Source organism: Phoenix dactylifera, chromosome 3 (genome assembly GCF_051530095.1).
Source record: "Phoenix dactylifera cultivar Ajwa chromosome 3, Ajwa_hap1_PhDact_Kaust_v1.1, whole genome shotgun sequence".
In the NCBI taxonomy this organism is placed as follows: domain Eukaryota; kingdom Viridiplantae; phylum Streptophyta; class Magnoliopsida; order Arecales; family Arecaceae; genus Phoenix; species Phoenix dactylifera.
This window is the reverse complement of record NC_143192.1, coordinates 51397862-51416557: the sequence shown is the minus strand read 5'-3', so window position 1 is coordinate 51416557 and position 18696 is coordinate 51397862. Positions and strand designations below refer to the sequence as shown.

The following is an 18696-nucleotide window of genomic DNA, read 5'->3' as shown; positions in this document are numbered from 1 at the left end:
ATTCATTTCGCATTTGCATGCTTGTGATGATTAGAAGCATTTGGCTTGGTGGTTGAGAAAAAGATCAAGAGATAGTCAAATCTTTTAAATATCTAGTCCAGTGGTTTAGGAGAATTTAGGACATTTTGTAAGATTTGTGAAGGAAAAGGAAGAAGAGAATTTTTCAAGTAGATAGAACCCCTAGAATAGTGGAATTCCCAAATTTGAACTTTAATCATCCTTATGCCCAGAACTTTTTGATCCATCTTCAAATTTTTCAGAATTTCAATGAGTGTAACTCTAGGTAAAAAATTACGGATTTATTATCTCTCATTCCTTTAGATTGTCATTAGACAATTAAGTGCTATTGTACACCCAAAAAGTGGCGTAAAAATGCATCTTAACAGTTTTTTATCTCTAAGTTTTCATAATTCTATCAATAGCTATAACTCAAAAAGATTGAAAGTTGTTCCAACTATGGTTCATCTTCAATAACTCTTGTTCAGTTGTTTTCCTTAATGGGATAACAGAACAGAAAAGCTTAATAAACAGTGGACCATAAAAAAAGAAAGGACATAAATATTTGTTTTTTTTCCATATAAGGATAGGAATAATTGATACAAGGGCAATAAGATACTAATCCATGTTGACTGAGATACATGAATATGAGAGAGATTTGATTAGATTCTTTCTAAATGAAGCCTATGAAACCAACAAATATTAAGATTTGGCAGGTATTAGCAAATGAGTAAATAGTATTTTTATCCAAAAAGTACACATATGAAATCTATAGGAGAATATTCCAACATTGAAGACTGTCTCTTTGAAATATAGTATAGATTGGGTCAAAGGCTGGTGCTTGTTATGACGAAGCAAGTCTTCTTTCATAAATAAACTTGATTCAATCATTGATAAACAATGGTTATTTATGTACTGAATACTTTATCTTTCCTACCTTCAATATTTTTCTCAAGTCAGTAGGCACCCATCACTTGCATTTTTGACACTATACATCTCTGCATCGGGTGGAATGAAAATAAGAAGCCTGTCAAGATTTTGAGTGCAAATTTTAAGACATATTATGGCAAGTTTTGATTCAGTTGTCCCAAGAATTGAGAAGTTGATGCCACAATGATAGTGCATCTACTAAAAGTAGATCATTGTAACCTAATCCATCACATCTCCTGCCCTTATCAATGGAGAAGAAGCCTTTTCCAATCATTAATTTTATCTTAAGCTCTCACAAAGGATATGCTAAAAGTTGACAGAGATGATTAAATTACATAGCATCATGATGAAAACATGAAAAAGATCATGTCATGGACGATAGTTAGCTACCTAATTAATGATGAACATATCATAGATGTTCCAATAGGAGCACTAAAATCAAAAATAAAAGAGAGGAGAAAATCCATGCTGTATGGAAGAATAATTATCTAAGAAAAATTTCTCAAGTGAAAAATTAGCAACATCAAGATAATATGGTGAGCCTGACCTAGCCTTGACATAAAATTGTGATGGATCCTTTCCTTAAAAACCATAGATTACAGTTGTGCAGCAAAACAACACTCACAAGCAAAATGATGCCTTATTTGATGAAGATCGCGTTAGCACATACAAGCAATAGATACATAGCAACTGTCAACTATATGGGGAATAATAACAAGGAATTTAGCCTCTTAAGCAGAAGTTTTATGCCGCAAGACAACAATTTTTTGTAGCTGAGACAAGGTTTTTCTTGGAAACATGTCATCTCAAGCAGCACAAAATGTTTGTTCCTGTGCCAGTGGTCGTGAAACTTAAAAAAGTGAGCAACTTTCAATAGTTTAGATAACCACTGGACATATGCAATGGATGTATCCTTCCTACGTAACCACCCATAACATCAACAAAGTGACCTCTCAAAATTTTTAGAATAAGTCACTTTCCACAGAACAGCTACCAACCCACTTTAAAACAATCTCCTCACTCACTTCAGCCAACCTCTCCGTTCCAACAAGAAAATGCATACAAAATGATCAAAGTGTAGTTCAATTCATCAACATGAGAAAAGCAAAAAAAATTACCCAAAAGAACCCACATCCATTAGTCATTGCAATTACACTAAAATAAACAAATCTGAAATGTAACCAATGTAAATTTCACTTTTCAAACATCTCTACCATTTCCCAAAATCTAGGACATACCTTTCGGATTCATTGGAAAAAGGTTATTTTTTGTTGGCATCATGCCAACATCTCCCTTCTACTATTCCCCTCCCTGCCTTCTTAGACTCTCACAACACTCCTCCAGCTACTACCCCCTACCTTGTAAATGGATCCTAAGCAGGCCCAAAGAAAGGAGTACTAGGACTCAGGCTAGGCTCCATCATGCCAGGCCAAGACCGACCAAACAGGGCCCATCAATAAACGTCCCCAGCATTGGCCCCACAAAGGTGCAGCCAAGTTTGCCAAACACTGGTGCAGTTTGTTTAAACTCTAGGATTATCTTAATGCCCTCCATGTAAAACCCTATAACTCATCTCACCATCTCCAACTTTCCCAAACATTGCTTCTCTCTCTTCTCCCTTCCTCTACTTCCCCACCTCAAGTACGTCATTTTCCAACTTTCTGTCCTTCCAGCTATATCTGTAATCAATGTCAGAATGCATAGCATGTGAATACAATACAAGCAATAGGCAACGTGAAAGGGGGAAAAAACAAATAAACAATAACAAAGAAGATGACATGACAGAGTATGATGGTGCTGGATAAAGCAGCTTCTTCAGGCCTACCCGAAATACTGATTTGAATCCAATGCCCTTATGCCCAATATATCCTGCACCTGATCCTTTCTTTGTTGATTTTCCAATATCACAAAGCGCTCTGATGTTCTGAGCAGAGAACCCCTGTTCATTGTTTAAAATAACAATACCAGTATCTTGCAGAATGAAAACTATTGTTGGATCCACATGCTCCGGGTAAATGTTGTCATCTGCATTTTGCACCTGGTGTACAACAGAACAATGTCAGAAAGTTATTGTCTTCATAGATAGATATGATAGCCTAGGTGAATAACAGCAGAACAATTCAAAATCTATCAAGAGATAATAATGAACATATTAACCAGAAAGAACAAAATGTAAATACCATCTCACAAGCTAACTTCTTCTTTCTATGGGAAGGACATAAATAATAAATAGATAACAACATCCAAGGAATGCCCATGTTAATCTAGAGAAAACACAGACCTAATAATCGAATAAAAGGCATCTCAAATATCAATTATGAAGTCCAACTACAAGGGAATCATGAAGCATAAAGTCATGCATCATTTTTTTTCTTTCATAGTACAGCAAAATATTCTTAACAGGAAAAATGGCATATTTTCATAACGATGTTTGCCCACAATCAAGGTAAAAACTAGATTACAAAGGAATAAAAGTGCAAGGCATTAAAACCCACTAAAAGGATCAAACTAAGCAATCTCCAAAGCACTGTCTGCCGAACCAGGCCGAACCACCTGGTTCCGCCTATAACGAGCTGACCCAGTGGGGGACTAGGTCGGTTCACCTCTTTTTTTCGGAACGAGCTCCGAACCGGCCGGAACCGGTTCCGAACCGGCCGGAATCAGTCGCGAACCGATAGGAACCGGCCGGAACCGGTCGCGAACCGCCCGGACTCAGTCCAAACTGGCCGGTTCCATGCGGAACTAGTGTGAACCGTCTGGTTCGCACAAAGTCGGACCGGTTCCGAACCGGCCCCCTTCCTCTCTCTTCCATTTGTTTTAAAGGATGATTGGGAAAGCCCAAGAAGTTTCTCAAGCCTTCCCAACCTACTCGAATACTCCTCTCCCCTTCTCCACGGCGAAAAATATGTTGATTCAGCACAATTGAAGGAGGATCCAACCCTAAATAAGATATGCTTCCTCTTCCTTATTTCATTTTCTCTTTTTTTTTGGACACCAAAAAATACCTTGAAAATTGGTGTTGGCTTTGATTTTATGATATATTGTAGATATATGGATATCTATACGATGATGTGCCTCCTGACTATGCTAATGACCCGGATATCTACGAGAGGCAACGCTACTTGACGAGATTTTAGATATCGGTATATATATTATACTTTAAATATATATAACTGATTGTATTATTTTATATTTTCCACCTTACTAGTTGATTTTAGAATATTTCATGTGGATACTTATAGCATGCAACATCTCACTAATCATTTTATGTTTTGTATCACTTTAAAACAACAAGATGCATCATTTAGGTTGTACCGGGATCAAGAAACATCAAAAAATATCAAATTATACTTAAAATTATTGAAAAAGTTAAAAAAAATGGTTGCCAATTAATCAAACTTGACAAACTTAAAAAAAATGGGCATGCTCGTTCGATACCGGCACGCCCAAACATACTATGTATCAGTACGATACTGAACTGGTATCGTACCGACTCGCCCGCTGACCAGTATAGGTTCCGGTACCGGTTCGGCAGACTTTGCTCTAAAAGTAAATTGCCAGAATGATAAAGATGATTTCAGGCTATACTTTCATCATATACTGAAAATCAGAATAACTAAGCATAAGAATATCACCAATCAGACATCCATACCCCCTCAAGCTATTCATATCCTTGACTCCATGGGCCATAATAATGCAAGTACATTTTTCTTTATCATTATAAGAAAATGTGGTCACTACTACAAGTTCAAGAGGATGTGTTTCGTAACATTAATTTCAATAACTAGTATCATGCAAAGCCATTTTTTCCATAGCATTCAGTAAGAAAAATGTCACAGATTCTTACAAGCTCAAGAAGAAGATGTGAATCCTGTGAATATAGTTCTTGTGAAAGACAATGAAGTGCTCTTCCAAGGCGAGCATGCTGCTTCTTTAGCAAGCAACTTTCAGTGTAACTGAGATTTGGGTTCAGACCAAATTCTTCACATCGAATGGATTCAATAATAAGGTTTGCATCTTGAACTTCTTTATTTTCTGAGACGCCCAAATTCTCACTAGTTACCTCAGCAAGAACTTCCCTTTCGCAGGTATGAACAAATTCTTTATGGTGTCCACCTGCTACATGAGCATTTTTCTTTCCTCTAACTTGCCCATAGGTTTCATTACTCTCATTGGACAGAGCAGCATCAGTCACAGCACTGACTAACATCTCATGAGTGTCAGTGGCAGGTTTCTCTGATATATCTGGTGCTTGTTTCCACTCCATGCCTGAAGCAGAAGATAGGGTACAAGAAGTTTCACGGACAATCCAAGAGCCACTAGCTGCTGCAGAATGGAATGCATGGTAATCTTCAATCCATTCTGTTATTCCAAGTGACAATCCAATGTCATGAAGCATGAGACGTTGATCAGTTTTATTACATCCATCCAAGATGACCAAAGGAGCATTTTTGGTAAAGCATTGAAGTCCTGAAACCAATACATCGGCTGCAAAACTCCAGATTTCTGAAGGCAAATGGCCAAGACATTCAACAATAAAGCTTGCTACAAAAGTGATTGTTTTATTAGTTCTAGATAAGCTTTTGCACAGTGTAGTCCCTCGATAAATGGCTTCAGAAGTTCCTTGAGGATTACCTGAAAGAAGATCACCATTAGAGACCTTATCAAATGGGGCTAGACCATGCAGTGGACTCTTAGGCATCAAACTCCCAGCAGTTGTGTTTTCTTCTGTCACATCACTAGAATTTCTTATTATGACATCAATTGCACGCTGCGTATAGCACTTTAGAAGGGATACAGGAGCCTTGCATGTACCTCCATATAAAGACAACAAGGATAACAATTTAACTGCTGCTTGTAATGAAGAACATTGAATCAAAGCCTCTAAATATTCATCAACAGTAGCTGAAGGATCAACCCTGATTATTTTTCCATCCACTGTGACTATACACAATAATTCATTATTGTGGACTTCATTTAACAGCCACTCTACAAGGTGGCCAAGCGAGGGTCCATATACAAGATCCCATTGTGACCAAGACCGTAGATCTGATAACATTGGAGCCTTAAGTAAGCATTCAATGGCATCTTTGGAAGAAACAGTTCCAAAAGGAAAAGAATTTTGACCTGCCTCATTTATTAACCCTGCATATTCTAATGAAGATTTCTTACTGCATTCCAACAAGTTTCCAGTCCATCGTTTCCCCAACAATGTGGTTGAGAAAAGAATACAATTTGAATTATCACTTTCCTTCTGCCTTTTAATAAGATCTACAAAGCATTTCTCGGGTTCGCTTCCAACAATTTGGAAGCTGATCGTCGGAAATTGTTTCTTAAGAAGCATGGAAACATCATGCTTGGTTATAACACCATTGTCAATCCAGTTACTCTCAGTTTGACATAGCAGAACTCCTAGCTGTTGCTGAAGCATAGAGACCTCCAAGCAAGGTGGATCACAGAATCCCCCACTTAAGAAACTATGTAATTCATTGGGAAGGGCAGAAGCATATTTCTCTAAAAACTCAAAGAAATCACCATAACCGAGGGAACTGAACTCCTTAACAGAAAATTGATTTGTCAACCAGATATCACAATCATGAAACTTCTTCAACGATGAAAGCTTTCTCTCTGAAGGCAAATCTTCTACTCTTGGCATGAGTTCATCAAACTTGAAATAATCACCAACCTTCTTAATGATATCATCTACAGTGACACCTGCAAGATGTGTTGGAAACATGAGGGTTCAAGAAAAATTACAATTGTGACATGAATGCATACAAGGTCAATTTAGAAGGGAATATTCACAGCAAGGTTTCAAGTGTGGCCCATGCCAGGTCAGTACCATCACCTGTCACAGTTTAGCATGACACTTATTTTGCATTTCATTAGCATATTTTAAATTTTAATTCTAAAATTTTGGTCTGATGAGGTACATGTGCCAGAACAGTGCATGCACCCACTGGAACTTGCACTTGAATCCTTGATTTACGCTATCTCATAGTTCAGAAATTTGATTATCTTGTATACAGAATAAGAAATGCAGTAAATACAATTCACAATATCGATCGAAATATGCATTGCGGTCAGAGCATCACCAAAGGACACACAAACCTAAAAATGAAATGCTAGAGAAAATCTCAGTTAATGTTCTTACATACTTCATCCAAACTTTCCTAAGTCAACATGTATCAGAAAGAATAATACATAGAGTAATTCTGTCATCTGAACAAAAAAGTGAAGAATAAGGGCAAAGGAGGCCAACAGACCAATTTTCTGCAAAATGGAACTTGTAATAATATCTTATTCTTGCTCTTTGAGGAAAGCCGATAAAGATTTACTACATGGGAGACACCGAGAGGAAGATAAAAAAAATTACTTACTGTAACCAAGTTCACCAGCACCCCCTTTAGTACTAGATATGGTATTTTCTTTAATTGAAGGCCCAGTTTCTATTATCTCAATAGAGGGGGCAGAATCTGGGCCAGTGAATCCACATTCAGCAATAGCTTGGAAGGCATCATAAAAGCTATCGAGCATTCCACACTTAATAGATGTCACCTGCATTTATCACAAACCAATCAACAATTACAAATCTATATAGTTGTGTATGTTTTCCAAGTTCTGGCTAAGCAAGTATGAGTGTGAACAAATGATGAATAGATGAAAACTGAAATTAAAAAAAAAAAAGGAAAAAAAGGAGGAGAAAAAATCCCACATCATGTAAAAGAGCATTACTAGATTTCTCAAATATATAAAACACAGGAATTACCACGGCACAACAAGCCCAGGAATCATTATGCATAATAGAGAGCCAACAAAAAATTTGCAGGTTGACATATAATTTTCTGTGGCTATGAGAATAGATGACGATAAATGAAGCAATGCGCAATATTGTTTGCCCAGTACATGAGACTGCAAATGGAGATTTACTTTCAATAAATGACACCAAGACATTTGCTTGACAATTAGAAAATAATTTGTTTACTTGCACAAGATTATCATATCACTTCATGGCGAGAATAAGATAAAAGAAGGCTTGTGACGCAAACAAAAGCCTGGTTTACACCAGGCCCCCAAATCACGAAACTTTGCAAGCTAATTTCACAATCCCAAGTTCGTCTTCAGACCCAAACACAGTTAGACTTACGCCCCCCCCCCCCCCCCCCCCCACCAAATTAAATTCAGCTATATATTGTAAGATTTTTTTTGGGGGGAAGAGGAAGAGGGTGGTACCAATCATCAAGAAAAACATTGCAAGAACAGATTCTTTTTTAATTTTTTTTGCAATTTTTATTAAAGCAAATTTTTTGCTTACAAGACCAGATGCATTCTCCATCTTGAACATGTTATGTAAATTGCAATTCTTTGAGAAGAGGAGCTTCACCAGTTGCCAAGGCTTCCAAGAACTTCATAAATTGCCTTCTCCACCAGAAAAATATGTTTGATTAATTAACTAATCAAAACACAAACACGAGCCAAAATCAACTATCTGCTTTCAAACTTATTTCAGTTGGCGAAATCTCAAAGGGGTATCACAACAACATCAGGTTTCACCTTAAAAGACTTGAAACTGAAAGCATCGTAGGAAATGAGTTCAATTTCATGTAAACACCGTTTGTCACATTGTCTGTTGTGCAGAGAAAAGGAGAGTGGCTAGATTTCCCTGACTTGAAGTAAAAAAGGGCCATTTTGAACCAAATCAAATACAGATTTTCCTCGACTTCACAACAAGCAAACCCAACATTTCATTTCGTAAAAAATATTGAAATAGTCATGAAGCGATCTTCATTAATCTTGTTGGTAATTACTAGTCTTGCATGACTAAAATTAAGTTTCCTGTCTAACTCCTTTTTTTCTCTTTCGGGTGGGGGTGGGAGGCGGGGGGGTGTTCGGTTTGGGTGGCTCAAAACCAAGGATTCAAGTACTAGGAGGACGTCCCTCAGGACATAGGGATGCGGCACCATTCCAAGTATTGGAAAGAATGTCCCATCATCACCTAATGTCCCAAGACATCCCCTGACCCAAGAGTCAGGGCAGGGTGGAATGGTGATGCGTATTGCTCCACATAAAAACCGAAACGGCCCCGTCCCACAAGACCAGTCTTACTCAAAACCTATGAAAAATACTATTCATAACATTACCTTGGTAACTGAAGCAACTCAGAAAGGAAATCACGAATACATACATCTAGTAGGAGTTCACCAGGGCAGCTAACCAGTCAGCAGGCTAATTTTCTTCTCCCTGAACCCGTGACATGGAGTCCCAGTTAAATATTTGAAGGCAAGGTGGGAACAGAAGGATTTCAGCAATCCAGTTTACCATGACACATAAGTGGAGAAGTCTCGCTGCAACAAAATATGGGTTAAGTTCCAAATCAAGCTTAAGCACTAGAGCGACAAAATTCTTTACTTGACATTAAATTCATTTTGTGACCATCGGTTTCTTCTGCTCCTGAATCTAACAAGTAACCTCAGTAACCTTCCCCTATCCTGCCTTCTTACCCCAACCCCTTCAGCTCCATTATGCGAGATACTGTATCAAGCCCATCAAATTACAAGTCCACCACAAGAAAACATATAAATCATATTACCTGCTTAGGATTAAAATTAACATAGCTCCAGCGAATCGGAGTTCAACTAAAGAATTATGATCTCACATTGGTTGCATAGTGATTTTCTTTTCAACAAAATGAAAGCACCAAATATCATGGGAGAGAAAGTTGGTTAACAAAAGGAGATTGAGGGATTTTGATGGAGTGTGAGCAACGTAGGATGCCTACAGATATGCAATCAATTGACCAAAATGTGAAAGATAATGCATGTTTCAGAATAGATCAACTCAGTATCATCATTACAAATAAAGATCGCTAGGTTTCATTTCCATGTTAACAGATACGCAATCAATTGACCAAAATGTGAAAGATAAATGCATGTTTCAGAATTGATCAACTCGGTATCATCATTACAAATAAAGATCGCTAAGTTGCATTTCCATGTTGACATGCTTAAATCATGCAATGCCCACCAGAAAACGCAAGTCAGAATACCAGGTCCCTATAGCAAGACAAAAGGACTCAAACTAGCAGAAACAAGAAAGGCTGGAAAAAATCATAGTTCATCTTTGAAACAAAGGCAGCAAAAATCCACTAATTGTAAAACAAAAAATGTGAAGTTCCCTAAAGAGTAAATTTTCCTCCATGATTTAGAAAAGACAAATGCTGAAAATGTACACAAGGACAATTGTTAACATGTCAAGGAAGAGAAACTCACAGCAACATTTAATAACCCAATGCCAGGGTATGATAAGAAAATCTTCCTTATCCTTTTCTTCTGTTTAATTGTTGCTGCATAGAAGTTCACCATCATGTCAAGGACCTGCATAATATTTTAAACAACAAAGACAGATTTAGGACCAGACTAAATGCTCAACAGAACAATTCCAGAAGAAGAAGAAGAGGAGGAGGAGGAGGAGGAGGAAGCAGAACTCAAAGGGCATGGCAAAACATGAGAAGTTCAAACTGCTGGCATGACCAACAACAATGCCAAATATGTACTGAGACACATGCCACATGTTTAAAAGATAGCACTTGCTTATCCAAACAAGAATAGAGAACAAAAGAAATGTAATTGGTTGGTCATCCTATAATAATTTCCGCCAATCTACACTCCTTCAGATCACATAACATCTGAAATCATGAATTTCAAAATAAAGTAGGCTTACCTTTTCAATAGAATGTTCCCGGCAAGCCTCTTTCCATGTTGTAATGAACTTCTCCATGTTGTCACCAGTGAAAGTAAGATCGTGTGAATTTTTCTGATCTTCCAAGTTAATGAATTGTTCTTTTTTGGATAGTTTGCATGAAGAACTACCATCACCAGTTTTTCCCTCAAATTTCCGTTTCTTGCCAGAAGACTTTTTACTTCCATTCTCCATTAATTTTCCATTACCAGGAGAGACTCTGTCACCTGCTTCAAATTTCAGCCCAAGCCGTACCATCTCTTCGGTAGTGGATGGATATGGACAGCTACTCACACGCTTGCCGCTGTCCTTATTGTGCGTAGAATTTTGATGTTGGCATTTACTCAAATCATCTTGACCATCATCGTCACTGTCGTTCTTGTCTTCATCAGAGGAATCAAAGTGAATATGCTTACCAGCAAAATCATCCCATGTAGAGGAGAATGATTTGATACGCTTAGATATATGATCAAACCTCTTATCAAGCACCTGTTTCTCAAAGAGCATGCCAGGAGGCTGTGATAAATCTCTTTCTCTGATTTTATCCGCATTATGTTTGATTAACTCCAATGATTTGTCATGGATGATGGCCTTTTCTGCTTTCCTGGCTTCATGGATGTAGGATATATGCAACCTATGGACAAACAATCTAGTTAGTGAAAGAATGAATTGGCCTATAATCAAAATTGCCCAATAATCTATTTACATAGAGAACTGCAATAAGACCCTGGATGACAAGCATACCACCCTCAAAAAAGAAAATGAGAGCAACCTCTGATGTTGTATACACTAACCCCAACCAGAGATCAACACAACCAACAACAAAAAACCAACTTAAGTAGGACTTCAATTCCTAGGTAATGAATTTATAATTTCCATTAGAACAACATAATGAATATTGGAACAAAAATAAAGTTTTGGATAGTAAAAAAATTATACAAGATGTACTTTTGTTGGTGAGCTACTATATAAAATTATACAGAACATAAATTGGCCACTAGTGCCCAGCTTTAACCTATTAACACACTAAGCATTGAGCCACTAACTAAGGAATTTCCCTATTCATGTTATTATATGTGAGAGCCTGTGCGGCTGCATGAGTCCCATATTGATTGCATGCTGAGCCAGGAACCCAAATAATACCTTCCCACTAGTATTTTTGGATGAGAACTTGGGTTGTTACGAAAATAGTATCAAAGCAGACCTAGCCCATTACCCATATGTGACTAAGGGACATTAGAGTTGACCACAGGCTAATCACGATGATCACATGTCCCACATCGATTTTGCATTGGGAAGATTATAAGTTTTTATACAAAACTAAGAGCCCAAATAATACCTTCCAGCTAACCTTTTTAGATGAAAACCTAGGTTGTCATGAGAGGACTTGACCTATCGCACTTGTGTAACTAGGGGTTATTGGGGTTGACCACAGGGCAATCATGGTGATTGTGATTGGATTTGGAGCCTTGGTCCTGCAAGGATGCCAAAGCTTAAACAGAAAGGTATACAAGATTTCGTGCGAGTGTGTACTTCGTCCATTAGTTATCCACCGGAAAGATCTTGGATACTTATACATGATTGAGGAACCCAAATATTACTTTCTAGCTAGCCTTTTAGGAAAAAGTCCTATATTGTTACAATATGCTAGGACCCATATAGGCATATGTTTAGTCCCACATAGATTGTACGCTAAGGAGATGTTTTGTACTTATACATGACCAAATAATCCAATTAATACCTTTTAACTAGCCTTTTTTGTTGAGATCCTGAATCGTTACAAATGATATCAGAGTGCACCTTCCCCATAGGCTAGACTAAAAGACACTTTAGCACAAGCTCTTCTGGGCTGACTATTGATCATGGTATTTGTGAATGAATTTGATTGAATTGGAACCCTTAGCTTGAGGAGGAAATCAAGGCTTAAAAAAAGGGAGAATATGAGAGCCTATGCAAGCATGTTTTCAGTCCAATATTGGCTATGCACTGAGAAGATCCTGAATACTTATATAGGACCAAGGGATATAATACTTTCCAACTAGCCTTTTTGGATGAGATCATAGGTAATTATCAATGATATAAAGTGGACCTGGTCTATGGCCCATGTATGACTAAGAGATTGTACTGCGAGGCATTAGGGTTGTGCAGGTTGATCATGGTGTTTATGATTAGATTTGATTTGACTTCGGATCCTTAGCCCAGCGAAGACAAAGGCTTAAATAAGAGGAGTATGTGATAGCCCATGCGGGTATATATTTAGTCCCACATCCATTATGCTTGGATACCCATATAAGGCCAAGAAATTCTACTAATTTCTTCTAGCTAGCCTTTTTGGATAAGGTCCTAGGTCGTTATATAGAAAAATAACAATATATAAAAACGAGTTTTGAGAAATAGAAAGATGAACAATTACAATTTCAGCGCATGACAGTGTGGATATGTGGGTACTGTACATAGAATGATGGTTTGGATTTGTTGGCACGCACACAAGGGCAGGAGTACATGGAATGATGGTTTGGATTTGTTGGCATGCACACAAGGGCAGGAGTACATGGAATGATGGTTTGGATTTGTTGGCATGCACACAAGGGCACGAACCAAGAGGCTCTCCAAAGAAAAGCAAATGCCTATAAAATCTAGAAGGTCTCCTACTACTCTAGGATTTGCAAAATAGCAAGAACTCCAAGAAGGTTCTTGATCAACCAAGAATACTTCAGATATTTTGGTTCTCATGGATGTTATATATTAAAAATTGACTAGAGTTATGTAGGGTTTTTAAATCACTTGACCAATGTTTGCCACTCTCCAAGCAATCTTCAAGGTGTAAACCAGGATAGGAGGTATATATAGGACCCTCAATATCCTGAAGATCCCCATAAGTAATCTATAATCCAATTGCTAAAGAAGCTTGGCACTCACGTCTATGCCACTAGGTGTCGTAATTAGGCCTAGGTATGATTATCACACAATGTAGCAAAAGGGATTCTACTCCAAGCCAATAATAAAGGTATCAGCATAGCTAACTAGTGCAAAAGTGGGATCACACAATGTTGCACAATTCTTTAGCACATGATGCCTAAGCACTTATGTATCATAAAATCAATAACTTAGATGCAACTAATTTCATGAACATGACATGCATGTTTCGAGCATATCATTATAAAAACTTGCCATGCTACTGCTCTGCATGTCTGTCTGTAAATTTTCAAGTTGTTAAAGAAGTTACTTGTTTCCAGGTCGTAGAACCTAATAATTGTGTGGTAAAATACACGCAAAGGTCATGTGCAATGCACATCAGTAAAAGAAAAGGAAGCAATTATCATAACATGGGTCAGGACTTTGGACATGGGGATTCTAAAAGAGAGAAGTTCTCTCATTTTAAGCTCATACAACATAATATTAGCGTAAATTAATTTTCCATCCTCTCGATGATTGTGGGATAATATAACATAATATTAAATTATTTAACATAACATATTAATGTATTATAATACAATATTATATTATATTATATTTATAGTATAATACACTAATAAAGGTATAAAATATTATAATTATATCATATAATACATTTTGTGTAATTATTCTATTTTATTATGGGTATTTTGGTCCAAAAAGAAAAATATTATAACTCAAAATAGCTTTCCGACAATTCCTAAAAGTGCTTTTTTAGAAAAGCTCCAAAATGGAGCTTCTCCCAAAAAGCTATTTTAGCTTTCTAGAAAAGCTAAAACAGCTTTCCGAAAATTTTACTAAACAACCTTATTTTATCTAAAAGTGCTTTTGGAGGGCCAGAAAGTGCTTTCGAGCCATGAAGATTCTAAAAGAGAGAAGTTCTCTCATTTCAAGCTCATAGGATTCATTTTTTCTAATTTTTTTTCCTTCTAAAATTCAAAACTGATAAGGATCTCAAGAGCTCTTTTTCAACTATAGGCGGAGTCTAGCTGGGAAGGCTTTTGTCGCAGTATAATTCAATGGCATTAATGTAACTTCTCAAAGTAAAGGGGATTGAATTGAAGCTACATAATTTGAGGTTTACATCACAATTACATGGAATGATCTTATGTCTAGATGTTGTAAAAAATTTCTCTATTAACTATAACAAATTAAATGACAGTCAAGCATCACAATTATATAATACCACTATTTGGCACGTTTAACACATCTGGTATAAAAACGGATGGTTATGATCCACCGACTAAACAGTATAATATGAAGAGTGGGAAATGCGTGTATTAGGAAAATCTTTTTTCGGCAAGTGAATCCTTTATTAACCCTGGAGGGGACTTATTTCTTCTATTAACGGGGACAAGCACTGCTTGAATACGACATACAGGCTGGCGCGTGGAAGGCTGGTTGACACCATCGACTGACTCCAGCATCTGACGTGCTCATGGGACCAGTGTATTGCTTTGCCCAAGATGCCGGAATCTCGAAGACTTCAACAGGACTAGGGGCCTTGTAAATGGCCATCCCCGTATTGGGGTCCCCCATGCTTAACGGCGCTTGGATTCCGCGCACTCTCGTTCCGTCTCACAAGATCTAAGACCAAGTGTTGGCACCCTCCAACTGAGACAATTCTAATCTGACAATCGTGTCGTGATCAGTCTTTCGATCATGGGCAACCTTAAATAGGAAAGATAACCACCCGACTTGAAGTATTTCCCAAGACTAAACAGAGAGATTTTGCTTCCTCTTTTCATTATCCCATCAATAATTAAAGTTATCTTGCTTGATTCCATATCCTCAAAAAAGGTAAAAGAAGAAAAGCCCTCGAGCATAACATGATACTTTTTTTTGGTTAACCTTGTTAACAATTTGTTTCTTCTCACTCCTTCTCCAACCAAGAAAGGGAGATTGGACAACTTCATTAAAACTATCAAAAGCATCGTCCACCTCAAGTCCCATTATGTGAATAGTTTACATATAAGTACATTATAAGATACCTTTATTCAAAAGGAATACATGTACAATGAAAACAAATCAAATATTTCCCAGATCTTAAAACTATTACAGAACATATCTTCCTATTTCAAAGCATTTCCATTTGTTTGAGATGTTGGTCCACCACAATAGCTTCTCAAAGTTCAGTTAGGTCACAACTCAAACAGATCAAGTCACCCATTGCCACTTTTATTGCTCTTACCTTGCCTTCTCACATAATTAGGATCTTGAATGACTAATCAATCCATCAAAAGAGAATCTTATCTCAGTCGGTTATCACTAGTTATGAAGAGTGAAAAGAAAAACAAATTATGCATATATAATGCCAGATAAATAAAATCCCCAATCCAAGTCCCATCTACAAGCCCATTTACACCACTTTGCTTTAAGTACATAGTAGCAAGTTGCATTTTTGGTCATATTTTCATGACAACAATGCTGGTATTGGAATTATGAGGGCCAATGTTGCTGGAAGTAAAAATCTGAAGTAGTCTGGTATAGCAGTTTCCCAATGCAGATTTAACCAAATTGAGTTTTTACGAAGGCATTTTGGTAGCATAACCTGATATAGTATTTACCCCAGAGGATATTATCTGACTAACATGTGTTATAAAACTGAGAAAACAAAAGCAAAAACCAATTGACACTCAAAAAGATCCAAATGTACAGCTCAAAAGAAAAGTAGCAAACTGCCTAAGGAGGTGTCACTGGATAGTAGGTAAATTCATCTTCGACTTTCACAAAAAGAACAGTGTTAGTTGTATGACAACTCAGATATCTCAAAGGAGCTCTTCCCACAAGAAGGTCCCAACATAAGAAACTTGGTTGCTACCTAGTAGAGACATAACCAGAATCATATTAGTATATCTTTCCAGTTAAAAGAGGGCCTGCCAATTGTTGCACCTAACTTGTGTCATGGAAGGGTCGAACCAATTGCTCTGCATGTTCTAGTGTTTGGAAATAGTGGAGGACCTCATAAGCTAAAGAGACTCGCTACACACTATTTTAACTAAAACAAACATTCTAGGTAAGTAATTATGCTAAACCTTATGTAAGAAGTAATGAGAATACCATGAGGAGACTAATTTGAAGCCAATAGTTCTTTTGTTCAAGTCAAAGACAGACTTATTAGATCAAGTTTCAAATTCAAACAGGTAAGAGTTGTTAAAGATCTCAAACAATTCGTTTAAGTTTCTTCTCCTTCTCTGAACTTGAATGCTTAAATAATTAATGTTGCAGCCAGAGGAATATCAAAAATTTGATGATTAATTCATCAGTTCTGGTCATAATAAATGTTATAGTTGTTATACAATTGAAGAAAACTTTCTTTGTATGGATGTTGAAGTTTGTGAGTTTTCTATGTTGGTTGTTTTGTGTTAAAAAAAATGACAGCAATTAAAATTTGACCTAGTCTGCAGTGAAAAAAAAATTCACAAGTAACTACTCATCTGCAAAGTGAGAATATGACAAAATTATGTAAACAATAATCATTTCAAATCTTGTGGTGCAGAGCATGAAAAATTTTAGCTTTGCAGGAGATATACATACCCCAAGCTTTGAACCCGCACTCCAAGCTTCTCTTTGACCGGGACAGAATTCTGCTCAGCAAGAAATTTCAAAAATTCTTCTGCTGTAATTGTCTTCTTGCATTTATCTAAGAATTTTTGCAGTAAACTAATAATTTCCTCGCTTGTAATTTTAAACACCTCCGTTACATCTGAAGGAATTGAGAAATAATGCTCAGCAAGTGGGTGGCGAGACAGAGGTCCCAGCCCAAGCTCTTCAAATCGTTCAACACCCTCACTCTTGCAAATTGCAACCTCCAAATCATACAATGACGTAATTCTCCGTGCACCAACAAAGCAGTGTATAAATGCATTTACCTGATAAATATGAAATTTATACTAAACAACATAAAATGCATAAAAAAAGGACAAGTAACTGCTATAAGATACAAAGATACTGCTAAGTTTCCTCGTAATTTCTGACTTAATGGTTCTTTCTTTTCATATCATTAACCACTTTATGAGGCTATTGGAAGGTCCGGATTCGAACCATTAACGAGTTTTCTGGAGAAATTCATGCTAGTAGGAGATGCAATGACCAGTAGATTTAAATCAACAAGATCAAATACAAATTATTTCATTAAAAAAAATGACTGTTTTCCCTAATGCTTTTGCGCTGAGAGAAAGAAAAGACCCACCTTTCCTTCTGTAACGATTAGGCGGTGGAGAGACGGGACGTCCTGGAGCTGAAACCCTAGCGAGCTCCAAGAATCGGCCTTTAGAGAGATGAGAGCGGACTGGGATACCTTCCATGCCGAGACACTCTCTCCGGCCGTGACGAGGTCCCTGTGAGCTTTCACCACGGCGGCCTCCACCCTCTCGAGAATCGCCTGGGGGCTCGGGGAGGGGTCAGACAGAGAGACGGTAGGGTTTTGGAGATAGGGATTGCAGTGTTGGGAAAAGTTAGGGTTCTGGATGGGGAATTGGAGAACACCGGGCGGGTAGGGGAGATTGCCGGGGAAGGAGAAAGGAAAGTTAGGGTTCTGGGAGGTATAGTTCGGAGGCGGAAAGCCGCCACCAACGCCACCGACTCCGGCGCCGCCGTGGGTGCGGACATATCGCGGCGGCGGTCGATACATGAGAGAAAGAGGGGTTTAGAAGCTGGGAGAAGGGCGGCACAACGGAGGGGCTGCAGGAAAGAATAATTTATATGAGGGACGGAGGAGTTACGGTCGCCGCAAGTGATAAGGCGGCAAATAGAAGGCTGTTTGTCTTGAAATATATATATATATATATATATATATATATATATACACACACATATACATACATACATACATACATATATATGTATGTATGTATGTATGTATGTATGTATGTATGTATGTATGTATGTATGTATGTATGTGGGGTCTTTTTTTTTTTGGCATGGATACCTCCTCAATATTAAATTTTGCATGAATATCCTTTTAAAATTGTCACATATACCTGCTCAAATACTTATTTTGCTATTCTACTCTTTTTTTATCCTTATTTTTGCATATATACATGCGCCATCTAACACCATTAAAAAATTAACAGT

General features: G+C 37.5%; 1 protein-coding gene across 5 annotated transcripts in view; it reads right to left on the bottom strand.

The window, feature by feature from the left end:
* LOC103695617 (protein NO VEIN-like) overlaps positions 1–18328 on the bottom strand; it is a 40495-nt gene extending 22167 nt beyond the window's left edge. The window contains exons 1-8 of one of the 5 annotated variants that reach the window (XM_088718974.1): positions 17813–18293; positions 17158–17492; positions 11141–11299; positions 10648–11048; positions 10197–10301; positions 7308–7485; positions 4775–6642; positions 2753–2965 (exon numbers count right to left, since the gene is read on the bottom strand). In XM_088718974.1, the coding sequence (XP_088575100.1) occupies positions 2753–2965; positions 4775–6642; positions 7308–7485; positions 10197–10301; positions 10648–11048; positions 11141–11216 (2841 nt within the window). In that variant the 5' untranslated portion in view covers positions 11217–11299; positions 17158–17492; positions 17813–18293. Of the gene's footprint in view, positions 1–2752; positions 2966–4774; positions 6643–7307; positions 7486–9112; positions 9248–10196; positions 10302–10647; positions 11300–17157; positions 17493–17812 lie in introns of those variants that run through there. The other 4 variants (XM_039118237.3, XM_008776986.5, XM_088718973.2 and 1 more) reach the window with 4 other exon arrangements.
* Positions 18329–18696: the final 368 nt, after the last annotated feature.